The sequence below is a fragment of the Tachypleus tridentatus genome, chromosome 10 (assembly GCF_004210375.1).
Source record: "Tachypleus tridentatus isolate NWPU-2018 chromosome 10, ASM421037v1, whole genome shotgun sequence".
NCBI classification, from domain to species: Eukaryota; Metazoa; Arthropoda; class Merostomata; order Xiphosura; family Limulidae; genus Tachypleus; species Tachypleus tridentatus.
Genome location: NC_134834.1, coordinates 46,925,570 through 46,946,636, shown reverse-complemented (window position 1 = coordinate 46,946,636; position 21,067 = coordinate 46,925,570). Strand labels below are relative to the sequence as shown.

General features: G+C 32.3%; 1 protein-coding gene and 1 long non-coding RNA gene across 5 annotated transcripts in view; one reads left to right on the top strand and one right to left on the bottom strand.

The window, feature by feature from the left end:
- Nucleotides 1-21,067, bottom strand: part of LOC143229199 (uncharacterized) — a 58,905-nt gene that overhangs the window by 19,859 nt on the left and 17,979 nt on the right. For 3 of the 4 annotated variants that reach the window (XR_013015732.1, XR_013015730.1, XR_013015733.1), the window contains exon 3: nt 6,601-6,954. This is a non-coding gene — a long non-coding RNA (uncharacterized LOC143229199). Of the gene's footprint in view, nt 1-6,600; nt 6,955-21,067 lie in introns of those variants that run through there. The other variant, XR_013015731.1, reaches the window with a different exon arrangement.
- Nucleotides 12,112-20,515, top strand: LOC143229198 (homeobox protein Nkx-6.2-like). The gene is made up of 3 exons (XM_076461183.1): nt 12,112-13,962; nt 16,442-16,602; nt 17,030-20,515. Exons 1-3 carry the CDS (start codon nt 13,512-13,514, stop codon nt 17,249-17,251), a joined length of 834 nt encoding a protein of 277 aa, XP_076317298.1. The 5' UTR covers nt 12,112-13,511; the 3' UTR covers nt 17,252-20,515.

The following is a 21,067-nucleotide window of genomic DNA, read 5'->3' as shown; positions in this document are numbered from 1 at the left end:
AATATAGCTTTTGGAATTCATTATAATTATTCATACGATATTGTAGTGTTTGTGATAAGTTATAAAAGTAATAACATGTAACAACTATACTGTAGACCAACGGTGAAATTAGTATCATAATTATACAATTATGAAGATAAAATGGAAAAATAACGGTAGATTCATGCAGATACTTATTTCAGTACTATATAATATTGTGTAACGTAGTATAGGCTTAGTACCACAGGCTAGAGGTAGTAACAAAATATATTTTATATGTAATGTGGTAAGTTTTATCAAAATAAATACCTATTAGTTAGACCTCACAGATTGAAGAAGATTGAAGGGTTCAGTAATTAAGCACATTTTGCTTTTTAGATGCAAGAACACGTATATATTTATAAAGAAAGCTGAGTAATTTATGTTCAAATGATATTTGAATAAGTAAATCAATAAATTACTTCACAACCACAGCGGATATAAAGTCACATTAGCATGGCATGTATCATAATTATATTTTGGCATTGTTAAGCGTGCATAAGTAGTATGATGGTAACAAAGACTGACCGTTTTGGGGAAGGGTATGCAATAGCCCTTTCTGGTGCAAACTAGTCATAATCCAGATAATAAAGATAGGTTGAGATCGGAAATATCCGTCATATATAATGACATTGAAACACAAAGGAATGTGTAACAACTTAAAGCACTATGGTCACCCAGAAAGAAACATGCAACAAATTGTACTCCAGCTGTGGTAAATAAAGTGTGATATTTTAATTCCAGGTTCACTCTAGTCTCCAAAGCTAGAACCTTCCATCTTAACCTCAGTAGTTTCACTTTTAATACATCCAGCTCAAAACCTATTTTATGAATGAATCGATCAGTATTGTATTAAATTTATACATTTAAGGCACAAGTAGGATAAGGATTAGCACTGATCATTTGATAGGTCAGAAGACCAGGTTTCAGCTTATGGTGTACTGACAAAAATGTCTATCGTATGCTGGCTGCAACTGCAGTTATGATTTGAAGCAGTATTCCCAATAGTGTGATAAAGCTTTCTCAAAGTGACTAACATAAAATAAAATAAAGGATAACTTCATAAACTTACGTAAATCTCTTTGCACACTAAATAAACGTTTGAGTCATGCGTGAAATGTGGCTAGTTCCACCTATTAAGGTAACATTCAGCTCAGGATTACTTGAGAGAGATCAACCCTTGCTCCTTGATAGGAAACAGTCATGCTACTTTCTCTATAAGAGTAACTTATTTTTCGTTTACGTCCCAAATGGTCAAACAGTAAGATCTCCTATATTATATAGAATGCTGGTCATTTAACAATATAACGAATACACTGCTGACCGCTCGCTCCTGACCCTTGCTGGTAACAATCATAGTACAAACGCTACCTAGGTCTTCTTAATAACAACATCTTACGAATTTGAATTACAATATACAAATTACAAACATGCACACCTCATTTCACATGGCGAGAAACTTTCATTTCTGTACCAGAAATATGTGGTTGTCCAAAAATAAAAGTCGGAATTCTCACGATGACATTTAGAAACGGAATATTGAGTACACTATCGCTGGTTGGTTGGTTTAATCCAACGTTTGTTACTTACAAAGTGGCTTAATTGTCTGCTATTTCAATTCTACTCAGAGTGAGTTTCGCAACCTCCAAGGCAGCATGGACAAGAAGGACTTTCGACTGATTTTCCTATACGACTTCAAACTTGGACGATAAGCTACCGAAACTACACGGAAAATCAACCAGGCATTCGATCATGGATCTGTTACTGAATGTAATGTTCAGTGTTAGATCCAAAGGTTTTGACACAAAGATGAAAGTCTTGAAGACTAAAGGTCGTGGAAGGAAGCCATCCTTAAATGAAAACACATTAAGGGAAGCAGTTCAGACAGACCCTCGCACAGCAGTACGTGAGCTTGCAGAAAAACTAGGCACAAGCAAATCAAGCATTGTCAACCACCTGAGTGCGATTGGAAGAAAGAAAAATTTGGATAAGTGGGTTCCGCATGAACTGATTGAAGATCAACAAAATTGGCGTTATGAGACCTGTCAAGGATGACAGTCCAAAAATTGAACGAAATGGGATTCGAGGTTCTGCCTCAGCCATCTTATTCCCCAAACCTTTCCCCCTACAGATTTTTATTTTTCAAGCACTTTGACAAATTTTTGAACAATAAACACTTTAAAAACCAGACAGCTGCAGAAGAAGCTTTCAAGGAGTGCATTGACCATAGAAACATCGATTTCTACAGCAGAGGCATAAAAAGCATTGTTACACGTTGACAAAAGTGTGTTGAAGCAAATTATTCTTATTCTGATTAAAGCATGTTTTACAACAGTGGTTTATACTTTTCCAAACTTTGAAGTTCAAAAACGACATTTATTTCTAGACAACCTAACATAACGAGTCAAAACACACAGCTACCATTCACCAGGTAAAAAACCACAGTGCTGATGAACACAGTTGAAATGTTACCATGAGAAACGAATACTAACCCAAAATAAAAGCAACAAATAATTGACAGTGTTAACAGTATTATAATATGTACTCTTCTATCTTGATTATTAACAAAATACACCATAATTGAACATCTTTCTTTTATTTTACTTCCTTCCTCTACCCTGTTTTCTGAATGCCATTCAATATTTTTGAAAGCACCTGGTAAATTTGTAATCTTTTTCTGTATATCATAGTGACATATGATATGTAAATGAACATTCCAGTTAGTATTCTCTATCTTCAAAAGTATCCACTTAACAAGACTCTCAAACTGATGATAGAATGTATTGCAAAATTACCCCTTATTCAATAAAGTTGTAGAATATTCTTGAGCGTAAGAATCAATAATATATATATATATATATGTGTGTGTGTGTGTGTGTGTGTATAAATAACAGTATTGTTGCCTAAACTGAAATTTCTAAAAAAAACTCGAGTACCATAGAGTTATATTTCAGCGGTTCAGGCATTCAAATGTTCATAATAAATAAAAGTCTTCATTATGTGTCACACATTCATTCACCTAAGGTCCATATACAGAATTTTGGCCTTATTTTCTTCTTTCTGACAATCGCTATACCCTGAATGTTTTATTATTTAATATTTCATACCCGCTAGATCTGGGTTCAAGCAGTGTATTTGACGCTTTAGTTATGCCTGTATTTTAATTGTATTATTGGATCCATATTACCTGTGTCTATGAAGCAATGCATTTTAGTGATACTACTCATACATTTATCAGGTCCTAAAATTCCCAGAGCAATTCACTAATTACTTATCATTATTTTCAAATCAAACTAATAATAAACTCCTCAATCAATTTCCTCATAGTTCCAGAAAGCTGTGCATTTTGTAGTTATTTTACTGAACCCACATTACCTTTATTTAAAAGAAAATGTGCAGTTTAGAGCTCCTAATCCGATAGGTATCCAATGCTATAAATATATTAGCAAATTCCACGAGAACTTCACTAAGTCTCTGCCTCTGTTGTGTATTCAGGTTGATAATACAATCTTCAATGAGTGGTAACAAATGTTCAGGAAGCTGTGCATTTTATGTTAGTTATGGCTAAGCTGCAGCATAAAAGCAACTATCTGGCTTATTCCTTTCATATCTGTATTAATTGTCGTGATGACGATCATTTCATTTGAATGTTGATAATTAAAAATCAACTCTGGTGCAATACCAATACTTTGACAGAGGTTTATTTGAGAAAGTGCATCATTATTTCTGGATAGATAAAAGAATTGGTTTTACCATCTTAGCAAAGAGTAATTTCAGTTAAAGCACATCTTTGAATAAATTTTGTCATAGGAACTTTGAACTCCTCGACATGCACACTTTGAATCTATTGTAGTCAGCATTAGATTATTTTCATAGAATTGTTGTTCAACTCTTGCATTAATGAAACTAACTAACAACGTCTAAAGTATATCCATCCTATAGGTACTAATGTTTGAACCAATATCAAGGACAACTATTTTTGTTGACTGAACTACAGTCCCAAGAAAAACTGGGAACATGTCATTCGACTCACATCTACCTATCACGATTTGTTAGAAGATACTTTGTGTTAATTGGCTTATGTGGTGTTTTCACTCAAGATGCTTGATTTATTGAAAGTCGAGTACAGTTCCTTTGGTATCCATAAAAAAACATATTCGTGCAGCATTATTAGAGCATATCATGTGACATCAAGTCTATAGTTGTAAAAACTAACCATCGTACCTTTATGTGCTAAATGACTACAGCACCTACTCAGACTGATGAACAGATCCAACTAAGGTTTCAATATGTTAATCTAGAAAAAAAAATTACTGTAATCATATCTTGCTATTGATTCTCTTGAAGTTTCTGCAGCATTAAACATAATTTGATCTATAGCTGCTTATACGTCTTGCACTAAAATACAAAATACCCCGTAAGCTAGAAATGAAAGAGGACAGCTGTTTTTCAGTAATGTGTTCGAACATTACATACATTTGAGGTTGTTTAGAAGCTGAATAAATCATTCTAGTGTTGGAGGTTTTACTATATTAGCCAGTTCAATATGATCACCTTAAATTGCTTAAGAATATCTTTTCATATAGATTCCCAATATTGTTTGCAAAGTGGTCAGTTTTTCATAGAGAACACGCCTTCAAGCGTTGAACTTGAACTTATGGATCATCTTATTCTCCATTTGACTGAATATGTGGTGCGATACAGCAAATTACAATGTCCCAGACATTTACCTGTTTCTTATCAAATTATCTGGAGCGTTTAATGCCAAATCGTCTAAGCCCATTACACGACATTTCTCTAAAACCACGCGCTCTGGGAGAATATCTGAAATGATTGATGAAAAGGTCCATATTCTTCTAGTAATCTCTTTAAACACTGATGGATTAATCTGTTTGACTTCATATATATACATAATAAAGTGGTGGTGCTGAACGGTGTGTGCTGCCAGTAGTCTTACACTTGTGTAAGTGAAACGCCATCAGTGATTGAACATGACCTACTATCTTCCTGGTGACACACTAATCATAGTAAATGTCATGGCAAGCAGGAATGGTATACATGCCATCGTTATGTTCTACATTGATCCCAACTATTGAATGCTGTCTCAAAGCAACGTCAATATGTTTTTTCATCTAAAAAGTTCTAACTGCCTCAATTAACTGTAGTAATGGATTTTATTTATGGATTTTAGTTACTCCAACTACAGTATCCCAGCTCTTTCTTGCGAAAGTCATTTTTCATACTACCTCACGTTCTTCCCTGATCAGTGGTGACCTTGGCATACACTTACTATGTGTGGATAGCCATCAAAGGGCTATGGTTGTTTGATAAGAAAAAATAAAAAACTCTCCATTCTAAGAGAGTTTTACTGCTAGGTTACTCTAAATCTGTAGAAAGTACTGTACCATCTTTTTCTAGGCGTGACCAACACACTAGAAGAATAAGTCGCCAGAGATGCTTGGCCAACTTTGTATGTTACCATTGTTCTATAGTATCCTAATATAAGACAGTAACGATTCTTTACATCCTGTTTTAAAGTATGTTAACTAAGCACAGGACATCAAAACAGATGCTTTGAAACACATTGTGTTGCATGTATATCTAACAAATCATTTACAAAATTTGGATATAATGTAGGTAAAATCAATCACACTAGCCTAGACATAATACCACATTACATAAGACCAAGTATAAATGAGTGGCACGTTAATTTCTGAACCTAGCACAGAAATCACAGCGCATGTCCAGTAGTATTTTAAACTGAGCTTGACTTAGTAGCACATTACATTATAAGTTTAACATTAGCATACATTGTCAGTTTATAATTAACTTAAATTTCATGTTGATGCCTCAATCTTTATTACTATCTTAAATAACATGATGACTTTGTTTACGTATTGTAATAATTTTCTACAGAAGATCGTTCGTTTGTAAAGCCAATCCCCCAGTGAAACAGTGGTATGTCTCTTACTGTATACTACTAGGAATAGTGTTTCGATACCCGTAGTGGGCAGAACACAGGTTATCCCTTTGTGTAGCTTTGCGCATAACAAACAAATCAAAATCGTTAACAAACGAATTAACACTCGCGAAACATTTCGAACTAGCAGCTTAGCCGATGGTCATTTTCTTCTCAGCTGAAAAATATTTAGTGAAAAAATGAGGCCTAGCATTGCCAGGTGGTTAGGGCGCGCGACTCGTAATCTGAGAGTCTCGTGTTCGAATACCCATCACACCAAACATGCTCACCCTTTCAGCTGGGGAAGGGCGTTATAATGTACAGCCAATCCTACTATTCATTGGTAAGAGTTGGCGGTGGATGGTGATGACTAGCTACCTTTTCACCAGTCTTACACTTTAAAATTGGGGACGGCTAGCGCAGATAGCTCTAGTGTAGCTTTGCGCGAAATCCAAAATAAAAAAAAACAAACAAACTAAAAATACATTTACATCACAACTTGAATTTCTATCCATTTATCTATATTATACATAGAATGTTGAAACTACTGTGCCCAAGACCTAAGAAATGAAAAACCATTAAGCTGAAAAAAAACAATATATCTGTAAAGTGAAAATTTTCAATTCAGTAAGTGTTTCTTTATTTTAACAATATTTCTCGAATATTTACATGACTTTCCCAGTACTTAAGATACGAGCACTTTATTCTTCCTTCTGGTTAGTAGTCTGAAAAGGCGGCAGACTACTTAGTAGTTTGGGTATAAATACAAATACTCTCGAATGCAAACATAACCTGGTCATTAGGATGGTCAACTCACAGTTTGAGAGATGCGGGACGGAAACCCATCGTCGAATGTACTCGCCCTTTCAACAGTGGAGGTAAAGTAATGTCCAATCAATCCCACTCTTCGTTGATAAAAATTAGTAGATCAAAAGTTGGTTGTGGGTGATGTTGACCAGTTGAAAAACCCCTGTATCCTATCATTGCGCAAAAATAAAAATAAAAAACATCAATTAATCATCAGCCCACTATAAAAATATGAAGTGCATAAACAAAATGAATACAAACAATCATGAGCCCACTGTCAAAATATGGAAGTGTAAACATAATGAGGTACTAGTAAATATTAGCAAATTACCGTATTAAATTTACCATATAAAGATATTAACACGCTGTACATGCATGAAAATACCAGATATAAACGTATTAGAATATTATGTAGATGTAACAATACTCTATACAAACGAATTAATGCATTATATAAACATTCAAAAATTCACCATACATAAGCTTGTTGACATACTCTACAGAGAACAATGTACTAATTACTATGTTATGTAGGCATGAGGGTTTATTATACAGACATCTAACTGTATTATGTGGATATTTAACACTCCATTAATATATTAACGCATTATGCTAACATTTTAATACACTGCACAGATTATGTTTTATTGATATTCATCAATCGTTACAGATCAATGCACCATTAGCTTTATTGATATTAAATTAAGTTATTGACAAGTAACGTAACATACATCTTTCCATCTATTTATTTATTCATCTACGCATCTAGCTTACTCCTCTGATTGGGTTTTGTTTAAGATAGGGATTATATTTTTGAAGAAATACCATGGTTATCTACTAGGAAAGTTTAGTGTGGTGAAATTAGTAGAGCTATGTTACCATATATAATAAATTAAAAACACTACAGCTACATAGTATTATCGTGTTACAATAACTGAGCAATATCAGGGGAAACAGAAAATAGTCCGATTGTAAAGTTTGTCGCCGTAACTAGATTACCAATTCTGTTGCTTTCGTTCCTTATTGAATCGGTTGTTAGCAAGAGTCCAGCACTTTGTGGTTACTCTCTTCACTTTTCGCTAAACTTGATTAAATGGGTGTTATCATTACCATCATGGCAACTGAAAGAAATTTGACTTTAGGTTCTTGAAATCTCTTTCTCCCTTGTGATTTCCCCGCTTGCGCTGACGTTGTCAATTACTCTACAAATCGGTATGTAATGGTGCAGATCGGTACGATGTGCCAAGCGGCCCAAACACGTAATCGTGTTTCTCTTTTCTCCCGCTGTATAGTCGGAGTACCCTAGTAGACACCCCTCTTGTTCGTAGCCGATTAGCCGGAAAATTAAATTAGAACCGCCCGCCTGCAATTCTCTAAACAAGGCCCTTTAAAGCGCTAGACTATCAGTTGGGCGGAAAGGTTCGAGAAACACATGATTTAATTGTTAATCATTTCAACTAAGTCATCTGAATGTACGTATATTGTGTGTGTGTGTGTGTAGAAATAATTAGCACGTTGAATAGAGAAAAATGCTTAGATAAATATGTGCATTAGCAAGTAAGTAGTTTAATATAGGCGCTTAATTAAGGAAATAGTGAAATTAACTAAAAGGTTTACTATATTGAAGTTTTAGTCACGCGTAAGGATTGTATAAACAGTTATATTGATGTTAATTTGTTCAGCTAACAATAAATTAACTGCAGCAGTTAAAATTAACAACTATTGCTTATATTTCCTTTAGTAAAGGACAATCTGTTCTTTGTTTGTGTTATAGCAGTTGTTAGAGTGTTTTATACAACTATTTTTACTGTCTTAAATGTTTAAGTATATGTTTTTTATTATAGAGATTATTCTGCATTGTCAGCTTAGTTTACAAATTGAGAACTAACCTAAATCTCATAAGCTAATATAAGTTGATATATTTTGGGACTTACGACCTCAAACATCGTTAACAGCGAGGTACCCAACTGATAAAACAATGCATTCTAATATTTACAAGAATTTGCTAAACTATAGCTATTACCGGTTTCATTTATGTTTTTCGTCTAAATAGGTAAAGTAGCTTGCCCTGATCAGAAGTTAATATCAATAACCCTAATACTACTATGTAATTTCTATGAGATAGTATACAGTTTAATATTATGTGCTAGATTTCGTATTAAAAGACTGTTGTGTCATAAAATACATTTGTATAAAACACTTTTGCATAAAAACATATAAAAAACATTGCACAAGATAAGTTATGTGCCCACCAGCAGTTGAATGAAATCAAAATTTAGCTTGAAATGTGCAGGATAACTGAACACATCAAAGTTTTTCAAAGCTCTAGACTGCAAAAGTGCACGACACTTAAATGAGAGATAAAATCTCCACTTCTATTTTAAGAATACAGAGGATAACAACAAACGATAAATCATTTATGGCAGATCAACGGAACTTCGTAAATTAGCTATGTAAGGAAGGAAGTTTCGAATCTTGGTGGTACTTTTAGGCAACGTAAAAGTATTTTTTTTTGGATAACACAAATTGAATCAAATCGAAACTTCTACATTTTACCGATTTAAACTGATAAACTTTTTTTTATTTTCCATCGAAGTAAGCAGTGTTTGCAGTTTTGTAATAGGAACATTTTCTAATTGTTATCTATTATTTCAATATTAAAAATTATTCATATTTAACGCCTTCACTGAATAGAGATTACAGCAGACAATAAGGTTGCACAAAATGGAATTCACTATATAAATGAAAACTTTCATCTCCTTTTTTCTATAATTTATAGGAGTATATAGTTTTTTATTTTAAAAAAAATGTCACTTATGTTTAGTTGAAAATAAGTGTATTCACTCCTTAGTTCTAAATTTATTTTATAGATCATTGAACTTTTTTGTTGTTGCTTATGATGTAGGGAATTTATTTACTTTTGCATAATTACTGCACAGATTACAATTAATCTATTTATACTGTCATCATTTACTTTTTTAATATTGCAGAGGAGAATTTCTAAGAATACTTTCAGGATCCGAAACATTAGAAGGTTTTTACAGCATCTATCCCAGGCATAGAAATACGTTAGTAAACCGATCAAGCGTCTTGTGATATCGACTGATTAAAAGATAAAAAAACTGTGAACAAGGAATACGTTCTGAGTATTGTTAGTGTTTAGGATTAATGGTTAATCGTACCAATATATATATCTAAAGATATAAATACATAAAGTTAGATATAGATATCTAAAGATTAAAATTCTTGTTTGCAAGAGTACTTTACAAGAATATTTTTTTCATTTTTTGTAATTTCTAAAACTGTGAGGGAGGAAAAAACTTAAGGGAGAACTAAAAATTAAAAAGCTGAAATTCATCTAAATTTTTAAAAATGGTCATTAAAACAATTCAAGTCAAATGTAATAGTGTTTATAGAATTGTATTTGTTATATGATCAGAAACGACTTCAATATATATAAAAACTGAAAAATAATATGTGATCAATGTGGCTAGATTTCTCAGAAGGTCCGAACTCTTTTTTACCCAGGAGCATGAATGGGAAAAAACACATCAAGGGAAGAACTTATTTGAATATATATTAGGTTGAGGAATAATTCGTGAGCGTTTTTAAATAATTTCATTCAAGCATTACATGCAAGACTATACAATACTTCAATGCATGAACACATTACACCCAAAACATTTATTATGATACTTTATTTCATGTAATACCTAGGTATATAGTATGCATTGTTTTAAACGAGGTTGCAAGAAATTAAATGCGAAAAGCAGATGGTGTCGAAAATGCTCGATTTTGTCCACTTGACATTCCATTTAATGAGCTGAAAATGAAAGCAAAAATTAAAGACATATGAAAATCAAACACACCATCTATTAGAGCAAAAAATTATCTACCAAATGACATGAAATATTTTGCGAAAGCGTTTCATTTATGAATATATATTTTTTAACTTGAAAAAACGCTCACGAATTATTCCTCAACCCAATATATTTGTCTTTGTTGAATGAGTTTATTTATTTATTTTCATTTCGGTAATATATACATGCATGATTTGTTGTAACATGACTTATAAACTGATTTGAATTAAACTGAATATCTCCTCTTTGGCTCTTTGTATATAAATGGCAAATGTAAAAAACGTTTACATCGATAGCAGTTTTTTTTTCGTTCACCACGTAAAACGACGAGAACAATGGCATCTAATGAAAAAAAACCAGCGCCTACTTAGCGGACCTGCATGCTCTATTGTGCTAGATACACCCATTGCATTGAAATCCAAACATTTTTACCATCAATGCATTGCAGTAAGTCTCTACAAAACATAATGCAATTTTCTTTAGTGTAACAGCACATAGCACGACAAAAGATGGTTGCAAAAGGCCAATAGACAATCATATTGCACATATAATCTGATACAAAGGACTGGATTCGCTGCACACTTTATATTTATTCATTACTGATTTTAGGAAAATTATCGTTGAAATATTTCAACGGATATCTGCTACTTATAAGACAGAAACAGTAATATATATAAATTGTATTACTGCTTCTCAAATATAATATTTTATATTTGTTCTTTAAAATATATTAATGATTACTCTTATCTTCCCTATAATTTCTACCTCTCATACTCTTGTTTTTACGATAAACCTTACATATACATTTATATATATTTTTTCATCTTTCCTGTCTAAAACCATTTCACATTGTTGTCATATCGAATTGATTCACATTAATTTTCTAACTCAAAATTTTCCTAATTTTTATGTTATCAATATTACTGTCTATTTTTACGGTTGTTTTTTTCTATAGTATTCTTTAGCATTACGACCTACTTGTCACGTCTATTTAAATTCCTGTTTATGTGACGTTACTGTTCCCTTTCATGTTACTTTTTATTATTATCTTACTTAACATTACAATTTTATTTTCGCTACTTGTGAGTGTATAATTACTGTATATTTTCGTATTTATATTTTCTATTATATTATTTAACATTACTACTAACTTCTCACGTCAGATTTCATTACTGCCCTGTCTACTTCTCATGTTTATTTTAGGTGTTTTTATGTATTTGTGTCTTAGTGAAACGTCCTTGAAAAAGTTGTAAAGCGAAACGTTGTTGAATGTCCAATTAAAGAAAAACAACATTTTGGTATTATAAGGTCATTTATTCCTAATTTACAAATTATTGTTATTAGAGTGACCTTTTATATTACTGAACTGTTTGGTACTGTGCCTTTAATTACAATATTGTTTAAAACTGCTAATCTCACGTGTTTTTTTTTTTTCATTATTATTATTTAAGATGGTATCTACTTCTCAAATCTGTTTTGTTATTGTGTTGTTTACCATTACTGTCTGCTTCTCACATTTGCTTTAATCATGTAATTCAGAAATAGTTTTCTTTATAACTGCGTTCTACTGAATATCACTGTTTAATTATTATTTTCATTGCCATTTTATTATTTCAATGTCTTAAAATCTTGTTATGTAAAGTAGTTGCTCATGTCTTTCTCTTTTTATCATTATTAGAATAATGTAGAATACTTGCTTCCTTTTTTACCTTTAATTACATTATCGTATAGTAAATAAAAATACTTTACCTTTCTTGTTTTGTCATCATTGTTTACTTGTATCCTCACCAAATCTTCATTTCTAGCAAAACTGCACATCTCTCTTTATATTTTGACTAAAAATTGTTTGTTTACTTTTTCTATTAAAATGTAAACATTAACTAATACACTTTCGATTATTCCTGTACAAACATTGGACATTTAATACCTTTGCCTATCTGTATCATATTCTTACTTTGTACTGTTTCACGAAAACAGCTTCCTAGCTGTTCTTCATCCAATAGTTTTGTTATGAAGAGCATTCGTCGTTGGAATCTTTGCTTCGTCTTTATGTTTGTTTGACTTTCTGATGAAGAAGTGATTTTATTCACTTTATCCTTTTACATTGTTCTGGGACACAACTGTTCTCATTACGTCTGTCCGCTTTTATATTCTATCGCAAGGAAGAAGTATCATCTTTATTGTCCTTATATTCTATCAGAACAAAGAACTGTCAATATTTGGGAAGCCCTTGTGATTGTTTTTATGGGGAACTAACTGTCCACATCCACTTCGATTTTGTTTACAGTTGCGAATGAGAAACTTTAAACGTTATTGTTTAATTCTTTTAAAACTTCCACCACGTGATTGGCACGTGTTTTGAGATTACGCTCAGTTACTTAGTGCAGTTATTCTATGAAACCACGAGTATGAAAGTCTGTTTCGAAAATTTAGCTATCACCTGTATCGTCATAAGTTTGCCGTCTCTTCCCATTAAAGGAAATTCACATTGGCTAGGATGAGAGATGTAGGATAAATGAAGAAAGCTTGCAGCCAATCAGCTCTAAGGCAGCAGGGCGCCCTTTGCACCGCCCTTTTCTGACACTAAGTTGGATTTACACGCCTCCTTCTTTCAATGCTTGTGATATTTCACACCACGCGCAATCGTTTCCCTCACTAAAATACAGTTGGCATCATTTAGGTCACGTTACCATTAACGTAGCTCTTGATGGCTTGAAGAAGAATTCCTGTAGCAACTGTTCTCTTTACTGTATGCAGCTGTATGTTGTAGTGAATAGCCAACACAGGACGACAAAACGCGTTCTTCTTCCGGCAGAAACTAATAAGGCCACCGTCTTGCACGACGGATCCTAGCAAGGTAACGCGTTATGCTAGAATTCAACACACCGGCCACTACTACAGCTAGTGCAAGTTCCATGCTGTCCATGTTAAACATGAACATGGAGGCCTCACGGCAGAATGTTTTCTTCCTGGGAAATCCCCAACTGGCCGCATTACACAGCATCAGTGATATGAAAAATACAGCTTTATCTCCCTATCCAAGTACCCAGGACAGCAAAGCGTCGGTCCTTAGCACTCCGCACGGAATAAACGATATTCTCCGCCGACCCATACGCACCGCAGCGCAAACTCTTGGCACGCTAGGAGCTCTTCCACGCTTCAGTCTTGGAATGGGAGCGGCAGGAATGTACTTCAATCCAACCAACGGTAGTATCCATAAGTTGGGCTTGGGGGATCTCCCCGCCAGACCTCATCTCTACTGGCCAGGAATGGTACAAAACCCAGCTCTGTGGAGAGACCGATTCGTGTCAGCTACTGGTAAACCTTTTATTTGGTACCTTGAACTTTTAAAATAATTTCAGCTAAATAGTAGATACGACTTATCTATACGTAATATGTTTACCGGCATTTCTACGTTAAATAAAATTGGTTGTTCTAAATTTCTTAAAGTGTAATAAATAAACATTTCGTATGAATTAAGAAAATCTGAGAGTTTACGTTAAATAAAGTTGTCAGAAGAAATTTCTGTATTTTAAAGTCAAACCGTAACTTTACATAAAGCACTAATTACACATTTACTTATATCAAGTTATGTCAATTGATAGTTCTACAGATTTCGGTCAATCGGTAATTTCACGTCATACCTAGAACTGCATCTATACGATGTATAAAGTTAAGTATATCGATAAGTTTTCGATATCTTTCCATCAGTTTAACAAATCTGCTATGACCGCATTTGTTTTATGTTCTTAACTTCTACCAGTTTTCACTAAAGTATTTCATTTATATAATATATATATGTATATTGTGGGTGTGCTCTTATTGTCAAATAGGGGTCAAACAGTTCTTAGTATATCATTGTTGGTATACACAGTATGGCTAGTATTGGTTAATAGATACCTGGATATAATTTCAAGTTGTTTTTAACATGTTTACTTACGCTTGTCTTCTTTGTTTGTACATATAAACTTCAATAAACACAAGATGAAGGTGATTTTTTTACATAACGTAACAGCTTTGTACTGCTCACGATTCGGTAAAATAAGGTATTTGCAAATATAACTGAAATTATTGCAATTCAGTGTTAATTACTTAATATAAACACATATATATGTGTATTTTAGTATTCATAGCTTTGTAGACATACTAGTAGATTGGGATATCTACTTCTACAGATTAGTATCCACTACTGTAAAAAAAGCAGTTTTTATGCTACTAGCCCTGATGAGCTCACAATGACAAAACGTTGGTTGAAATAAAAAGTATTTCTATGTATTTAATTAGTATAATGTAGGACTTTCATAGTGTAAGATCAGCATCCACTACTCTAATTGGATTTTATATTACATAATTGTGTATCAACTGATAGTTCTAACATGTTAAATTCAAATCGTAGCTTTACCTAAGGTTACATATCTGTAACTATATACATAAACGAACATTCTCTATACATACTACTCTCTATACATTAGTATAGTATAGGATTTTAAGAACTGAATATTAATATTCATTACTCTATATGCATCAGTATAGTATAGAACATTAACTGCTGTTAATCAATATTCAATAGTCCACATGTATCAGTATAGTAGACTATCAGTAATGTGTATTTTCAGATTGCTAGTATAAAATATTCGGTTCTATAGATCGTTATTCACTTATTTTTTCTTGTTATTATCAAACAGGACATTCCTTACTGTAAATCACTACTCACTAAATCTATATACATCAGCATAAATGCAGTATAGGACATTTGGAAGTGTAAACTGCTGTTTACTAGCCTTTATGTAAGCAGTATATATATTATTTTATAAGCAGTATAGATTATTTGTCAGTATTTACGACAAGTTTGCATGCATCCGTGAAACTGGCTGTTTTCGGCACTGAAAATAAATATTCTCTACTTTATATGAGTCAGTAATGAAGAATAGTCTATATTTTGATATTCTCTATTTGATGTGCATCAGCATTCAATAGCATAAAATCAGTTTTCATTGAATATGTGGTGAAGTGTATTCAGCAGCATTTTATGAGTAGTGACGGACATTCCCTGCTGTAAAGAGATTTCATTGTTTTACACGTATGAATGATAAACTGTTCTCAGAAATAACAATTGGTTTTATGATCTTTATGTGCGTGAATTCTTCTCTTTCGCCAGGGAAGAGATTGTGTTGAAGTTCCTAATCGTTATACTCAGCATTATAAACGTTGTTAAGATGAGTTTTTAATCTTTGTATTAAGGGCTGTTTTACTGCCTGTGAAATTTGATAATCATAACTTTAATCTGATTAAATCGTCAACTTAGCTCTAGTGTTCTTAAGGACAAATAAATATTTCCCTAAAGTTCTCAATCATTCTATTCAGAGATAACAATCAATTGCTTTAACGTTCTAATATTTTGAATAAAAACTATATACTCAGTATCCTGCAGGTTCTTATCTTTTTATTAATAAATATGTTATTACTAAGTAATTTTCATTATTTCTATATGAAGCTAAATAATTCATTACCCTAAAAACTGTAATAAATGTATTCAGTACCGAAGAACCCATAACCCTTAGTTACGTAAAAAAACTCTTGAGAAAAAGTTAAATACGTTATTATCAAGTTCTTGAACAATTTAATATTTTCATACATTGTTACGTAGCTTATTGCCCTTCTATTAATATTTTATCCACAACAAATGGTATAAATTCTTAACTTCAACCATATTTTATTTCAACTTTTATTTACTAGCTCAGTAAACAATGTAATGCTTTCTTAACAATAACTTTATTATTTAAAAAAACAATCCAAGGATCTCTAGATAAAGATGGCAAGAAGAAACAGACTCGACCCACCTTCTCTGGACACCAGATCTACGTGCTAGAAAAAACATTTGAGCAAACTAAGTACCTGGCTGGGCCGGAAAGAGCTAAGCTTGCTTATGCCCTGGGAATGTCCGAAAGTCAAGTGAAGGTAACTAATATATTACAATGAAACATTTTTACTACAGGTAAATCTACCATATGGTATATTAGTTTGTCGGTTCGTTTATGTAGTTTTATAAATACATCAGTATCCAATAACTGATTCGGTGATAAGAAATTACCTACGCGTAACTATTCTATATGAAATATTGTCAGAATTACTACAAACGTATAAGGTTACTTACGTTATTAGAGTTCGTATGTCTTCGATGGTTGTCTCTAGCAGGAAACTACTTTCATGAAATTTTGGAGAGACTAGCTTTTTATAAGCGCGATGTATGAACAAGTTATCGTCGTTTATTTAGCTTTCATACATACATACATTATTTTACTTCCGATTAGAATGGATTTGCACATCTTCGTACGTGTGATCAAGTATATTTCTTAAACATTTTAGTTTCTTTTGGTTTCCGCAGGTTTGGTTCCAGAACCGGAGGACCAAGTGGCGGAAGAAACATGCGGCAGAGATGGCTACAGCTAAGAAGAAGCACGACACAGAGCAACTACGTCAAGACGACAGCTCTGATCAGGAAGTCGACCTGGATGGTTCAGACTGCAAACGGCTCAAGTCTGACGATGAGCAGTCAGACTATTTTCCACAAGATGTCGAATCTCATGATAGTTTCACGCCAGTTTAAAAATAGTTTTTTCTCTGGATACATAGTTTGAAATTATGTTCGTGAGAAAAGGTGCAATAAGCAAGAATGAGCAACAAAGTAAGCAGATTAAGAATGCCAAAAAGGGTTAGCTAAGTGTTCATCTGTTTCTCAGAACTCGATGTACATATATATATATAGAACAATGAGACCAATCTGATTATGTCTCAAAGTATATGATCCGAGAAAGGATTTTGAACTAGTATTAATTAATAAAAGACATGTGATTCACTTGCTTAGAACATAGAACTTTTTTTGTAAAGAACATCAAGTTTTACTTACATAAAGTATAGTAAAGCGCGCCTCCCATAACAGACGAAAGAATCCTCTATCACGATCAAATATTATGAAGAGGTATGAAAACTGTACATATATTTTTAAGTATTTTAGACCAAATTATAAAGTCAGTTCTCGTAGGTTTTATTCTAATCAAATACATTTTATCTACAATCACCTTAACTCACGTCTTTTTTGCTATATTACATCGGTTATTTTCTAAGTGTCTTACCTTGATTACTCCATCTAAATTTTTGTTCAATTAATTCTATTATAAAGTAATTAAATTATTTATAGTTACCTTCCTCAAACTTGAGAGTAACCGTTATAGTCCGTGTATACTATGGTAGAATGTTGCGGAATAAACCAAGTTATTCAATAAAAAAACAAATCTTAAAATAATGTGAAGAATGTTTAATAAGATTACAATAAAGATGGTTACATGACTTTAAAAGGCTAAGCGTTCATACGTCTGATGCTATTAACGTTAAATTATTATATATATATATTTATCGTCATTGTTCAAATATTAATTGTAAACCATCCTTCTTTCTGTCATAGTTTAAGGTTAGTTCGTCATTTCACTAAATATTCTCTAACGAAACAGAACTTAGCAGTATATATATATATAAATGACGTAACGTTCTCCTACGAAATGATTCTGGGTTTACGCACATTATTTTTACCTTATAGCCTTGACAGCTGAAAGTTAAGCAGGCCAAAATAACAACATCAAAAGGATGAGTTGGTCTTGAATGCACCTCATGCCGAGAAAATAAGTGTTTAATGGTTTCATTTCGAGTTAGCGTCATTGTCTAGTCCATAATGTCAACTTCGCTTGATGTCTGTAAATTTTGTTTGGTTAAATATCATTGTATAAATAAACAATATATTACTTTTCTGCAAAACATTTTTCACTTCTGTCAAAGGCGTGCAATAATTATACATATGTCAACTTGTTTCTGCCCTATCATTTACCCAATGTTTTAATTACTTTCTATCATTGTTTACTCAATGCCTTAATAAATATATTTATGTAATTCATTGTTAAACATATCGTATCTAAACATTGTTTCCTAATTGTTTATATAAACGTAAAATCAAGCAGTTATCGTTGTTTATTTAATGTCTTAGTGAATCAGTCAAAGGTCTCGTCGCATTCGAATAGTTTTCAGAGGATTTTACTCATACAAGTCAACAAGTGTTATAATTTCTATAATTGTGTTTCTTAATAATTTAAACTCAGCCGAAGTCACATGACTGCTGTGAAATGACGAAGAGTTTCGTTTCACAACTTACTAGATTTCGTTGTTGTTTTGATAAGTGTAAAAACTTTCATACATCTATTCCCACATGTGTTGATAACATACACTACAATCAAAATACATGCTTTAGTTATTGCTAAACCATCCTAAATATTCTCTTGTATTTTGTTAAAGTACTCTTAATGCACTCTTACTTATTGTGTCACATGTTCCTAAACTTCAAACATGTTCTTCGACTTTCTCTGATATTTTGCTAATCTCTTTTAAATATACTCGGCCCCCTGCTAGTACAGCAGTAAGTGTACGGATTTACAACGCTAAAATGAGGGGTTCGATTCCCCTCGGTGGGCTCAGCAGCTAGCCCAATGTGGCTTTGCTATAACAAAACAAACACACACATTTAAATATACTCTTTATTTTTACTTCAAATGTTACCAATCTTTAACTTCTGTTTGTTTGTTGTTTCATGTTTTTAAAATATGCTCTTATGAATTTATGTTTTTATGTTGTTCGTATTTTAATTAAACATCGCTAAGCTATTACATATATTAGTTTCACTTTGTTGCATATGAATATTATTGCTCAGGCATACAATTAATATTATAAAGTTTGTTTTCATTTTATAAAGCATTTTTAATCCCCCTTTTCCGATTTTATTTTTACTTTTGTATTATATCCGGACAATACATACTTCTATTTTGTGTTTTCCAATATTGTTATAATTATACTTACATGTTTTGCTTGCTTATTTCATCGCTAAGCTTCTACATCTACAAATACATTGTTTATTGTATCGCAAGCTTTTAAGTGTCTAAATATGTACTACTTGTTTTCGTATCATATGTTCAAAAACTCCTATTTGTTTATTTTTGTTTCTGAAATTCGTGTAAAGCTACACAAGGGCTATTTGCTCTATTCGTCGCTAATTTCAAATTGATAGGGCAGAGTTAAGTCAGGCTAATCAGCAGCACTTGCTATAACATTTGGGCTACTCTAATCATATAGTGGAATTTGAACATCACTCGTATTATGCACCCACAGCAAACCTCAGATTCATAGTTCAGCACTCCAACACTGAGCTTCTGTAAAAAAGTAAAGTACTCGTTGTTTGAGATTCATTTGTTGCTTAGTTTTCTAAAAATCATGCGCTTCGTTTCAGTTTAGTAGGTTACTAGGCTTCTCTAAATACACCATGGTTTTTATTTCATAAATAGTTGCATTTTTTTTTGTAATGTGCAGCTATTCCTTTCTATACCTGTAAACGTTTTTAGTTTTTTCTTTTACGTTAATATGATATTTTAGTAGAGTACCAGCAGAGTGCTCTCCGCGTTTCTTTGTTTTGTAGCTTTTCTACTTTTTAACTCACATTTAATAATTTTTTACACTTTTTCCTTTGTACACATATTTCTCCATGACTTTTGAGGTTGTGTGTAAAAACGATATTTTACATTCTGAATTTTTCAGACAAAACTTTTTCTTATTAAACAAGCCTTAAAACTTTAAATATAAACATCTACAAGTATTTTAAATAAACAAATAACACTTAAATACATTATTAATATATTAACTGATAAAACTTGTTCTAAATAATTAGTATTATTCTGTTTAAACTATAAAGCAAGTTTGTTTTGTTTAAACTTTATTTACAGCGTGTACTTGTGTACCAGATTAACATTGTTCAAGAACTAAATTAAATTTATTTATCTTGACGTTCAATGCTTATTTCATATTTGACTTGGTCGAAGTTTAAATTTACTTGGTGAACCTATTTTTGGATTTTCTTAACGTAAAAAGATCATATCAGATTTTAATTGACTTTAATTTTCTTGAATCTTAAATGTACTTAATTTTCTTAAAGGCTGGATTAGATTTTTTGAATACAAAATCCAGAATCTTGGAAACGAGTACCATTCTGATTTAACGGGTTTTTTTCTCTTTCTTCTTCTCAATTTTACTTTAAGAATCGAATCTAATTTTTGTTTATATTTACATTTTTCTCAAGTGAATATTATTAATGAAAATTGTTTGTTATTTTATTCAAACTGAAGAGGTCGAAATTAAAATTCCACACACGTTGTACTTGACAACTATAGACACTGTTAGTATCGAGGTCAGGAAGTTAAGCAATTCGACAAAAGACAACTAAATCACATAAACTTGACATTCTAATTTATAAATACCTTCATATCTAAAGTGAGAAAAGAGAGAGTCTTATCAAACTGTAAAAATTACAGCAGTTATCCTATCGTAAAGATGA

Excerpts from the sequence above, each read along its gene's own strand:
- LOC143229198 (XM_076461183.1), top strand. The coding sequence starts at position 13,512 with ATGCTAGAATTCAACACACCGGCCACTACTACAGCTAGTGCAAGTTCC. Across the intron at positions 13,963-16,441 it reads CCGATTCGTGTCAGCTACTG|GATCTCTAGATAAAGATGGC; the intron begins GTAAACCTTTTA and ends AAACAATCCAAG. Across the intron at positions 16,603-17,029 it reads TGTCCGAAAGTCAAGTGAAG|GTTTGGTTCCAGAACCGGAG; the intron begins GTAACTAATATA and ends TGGTTTCCGCAG.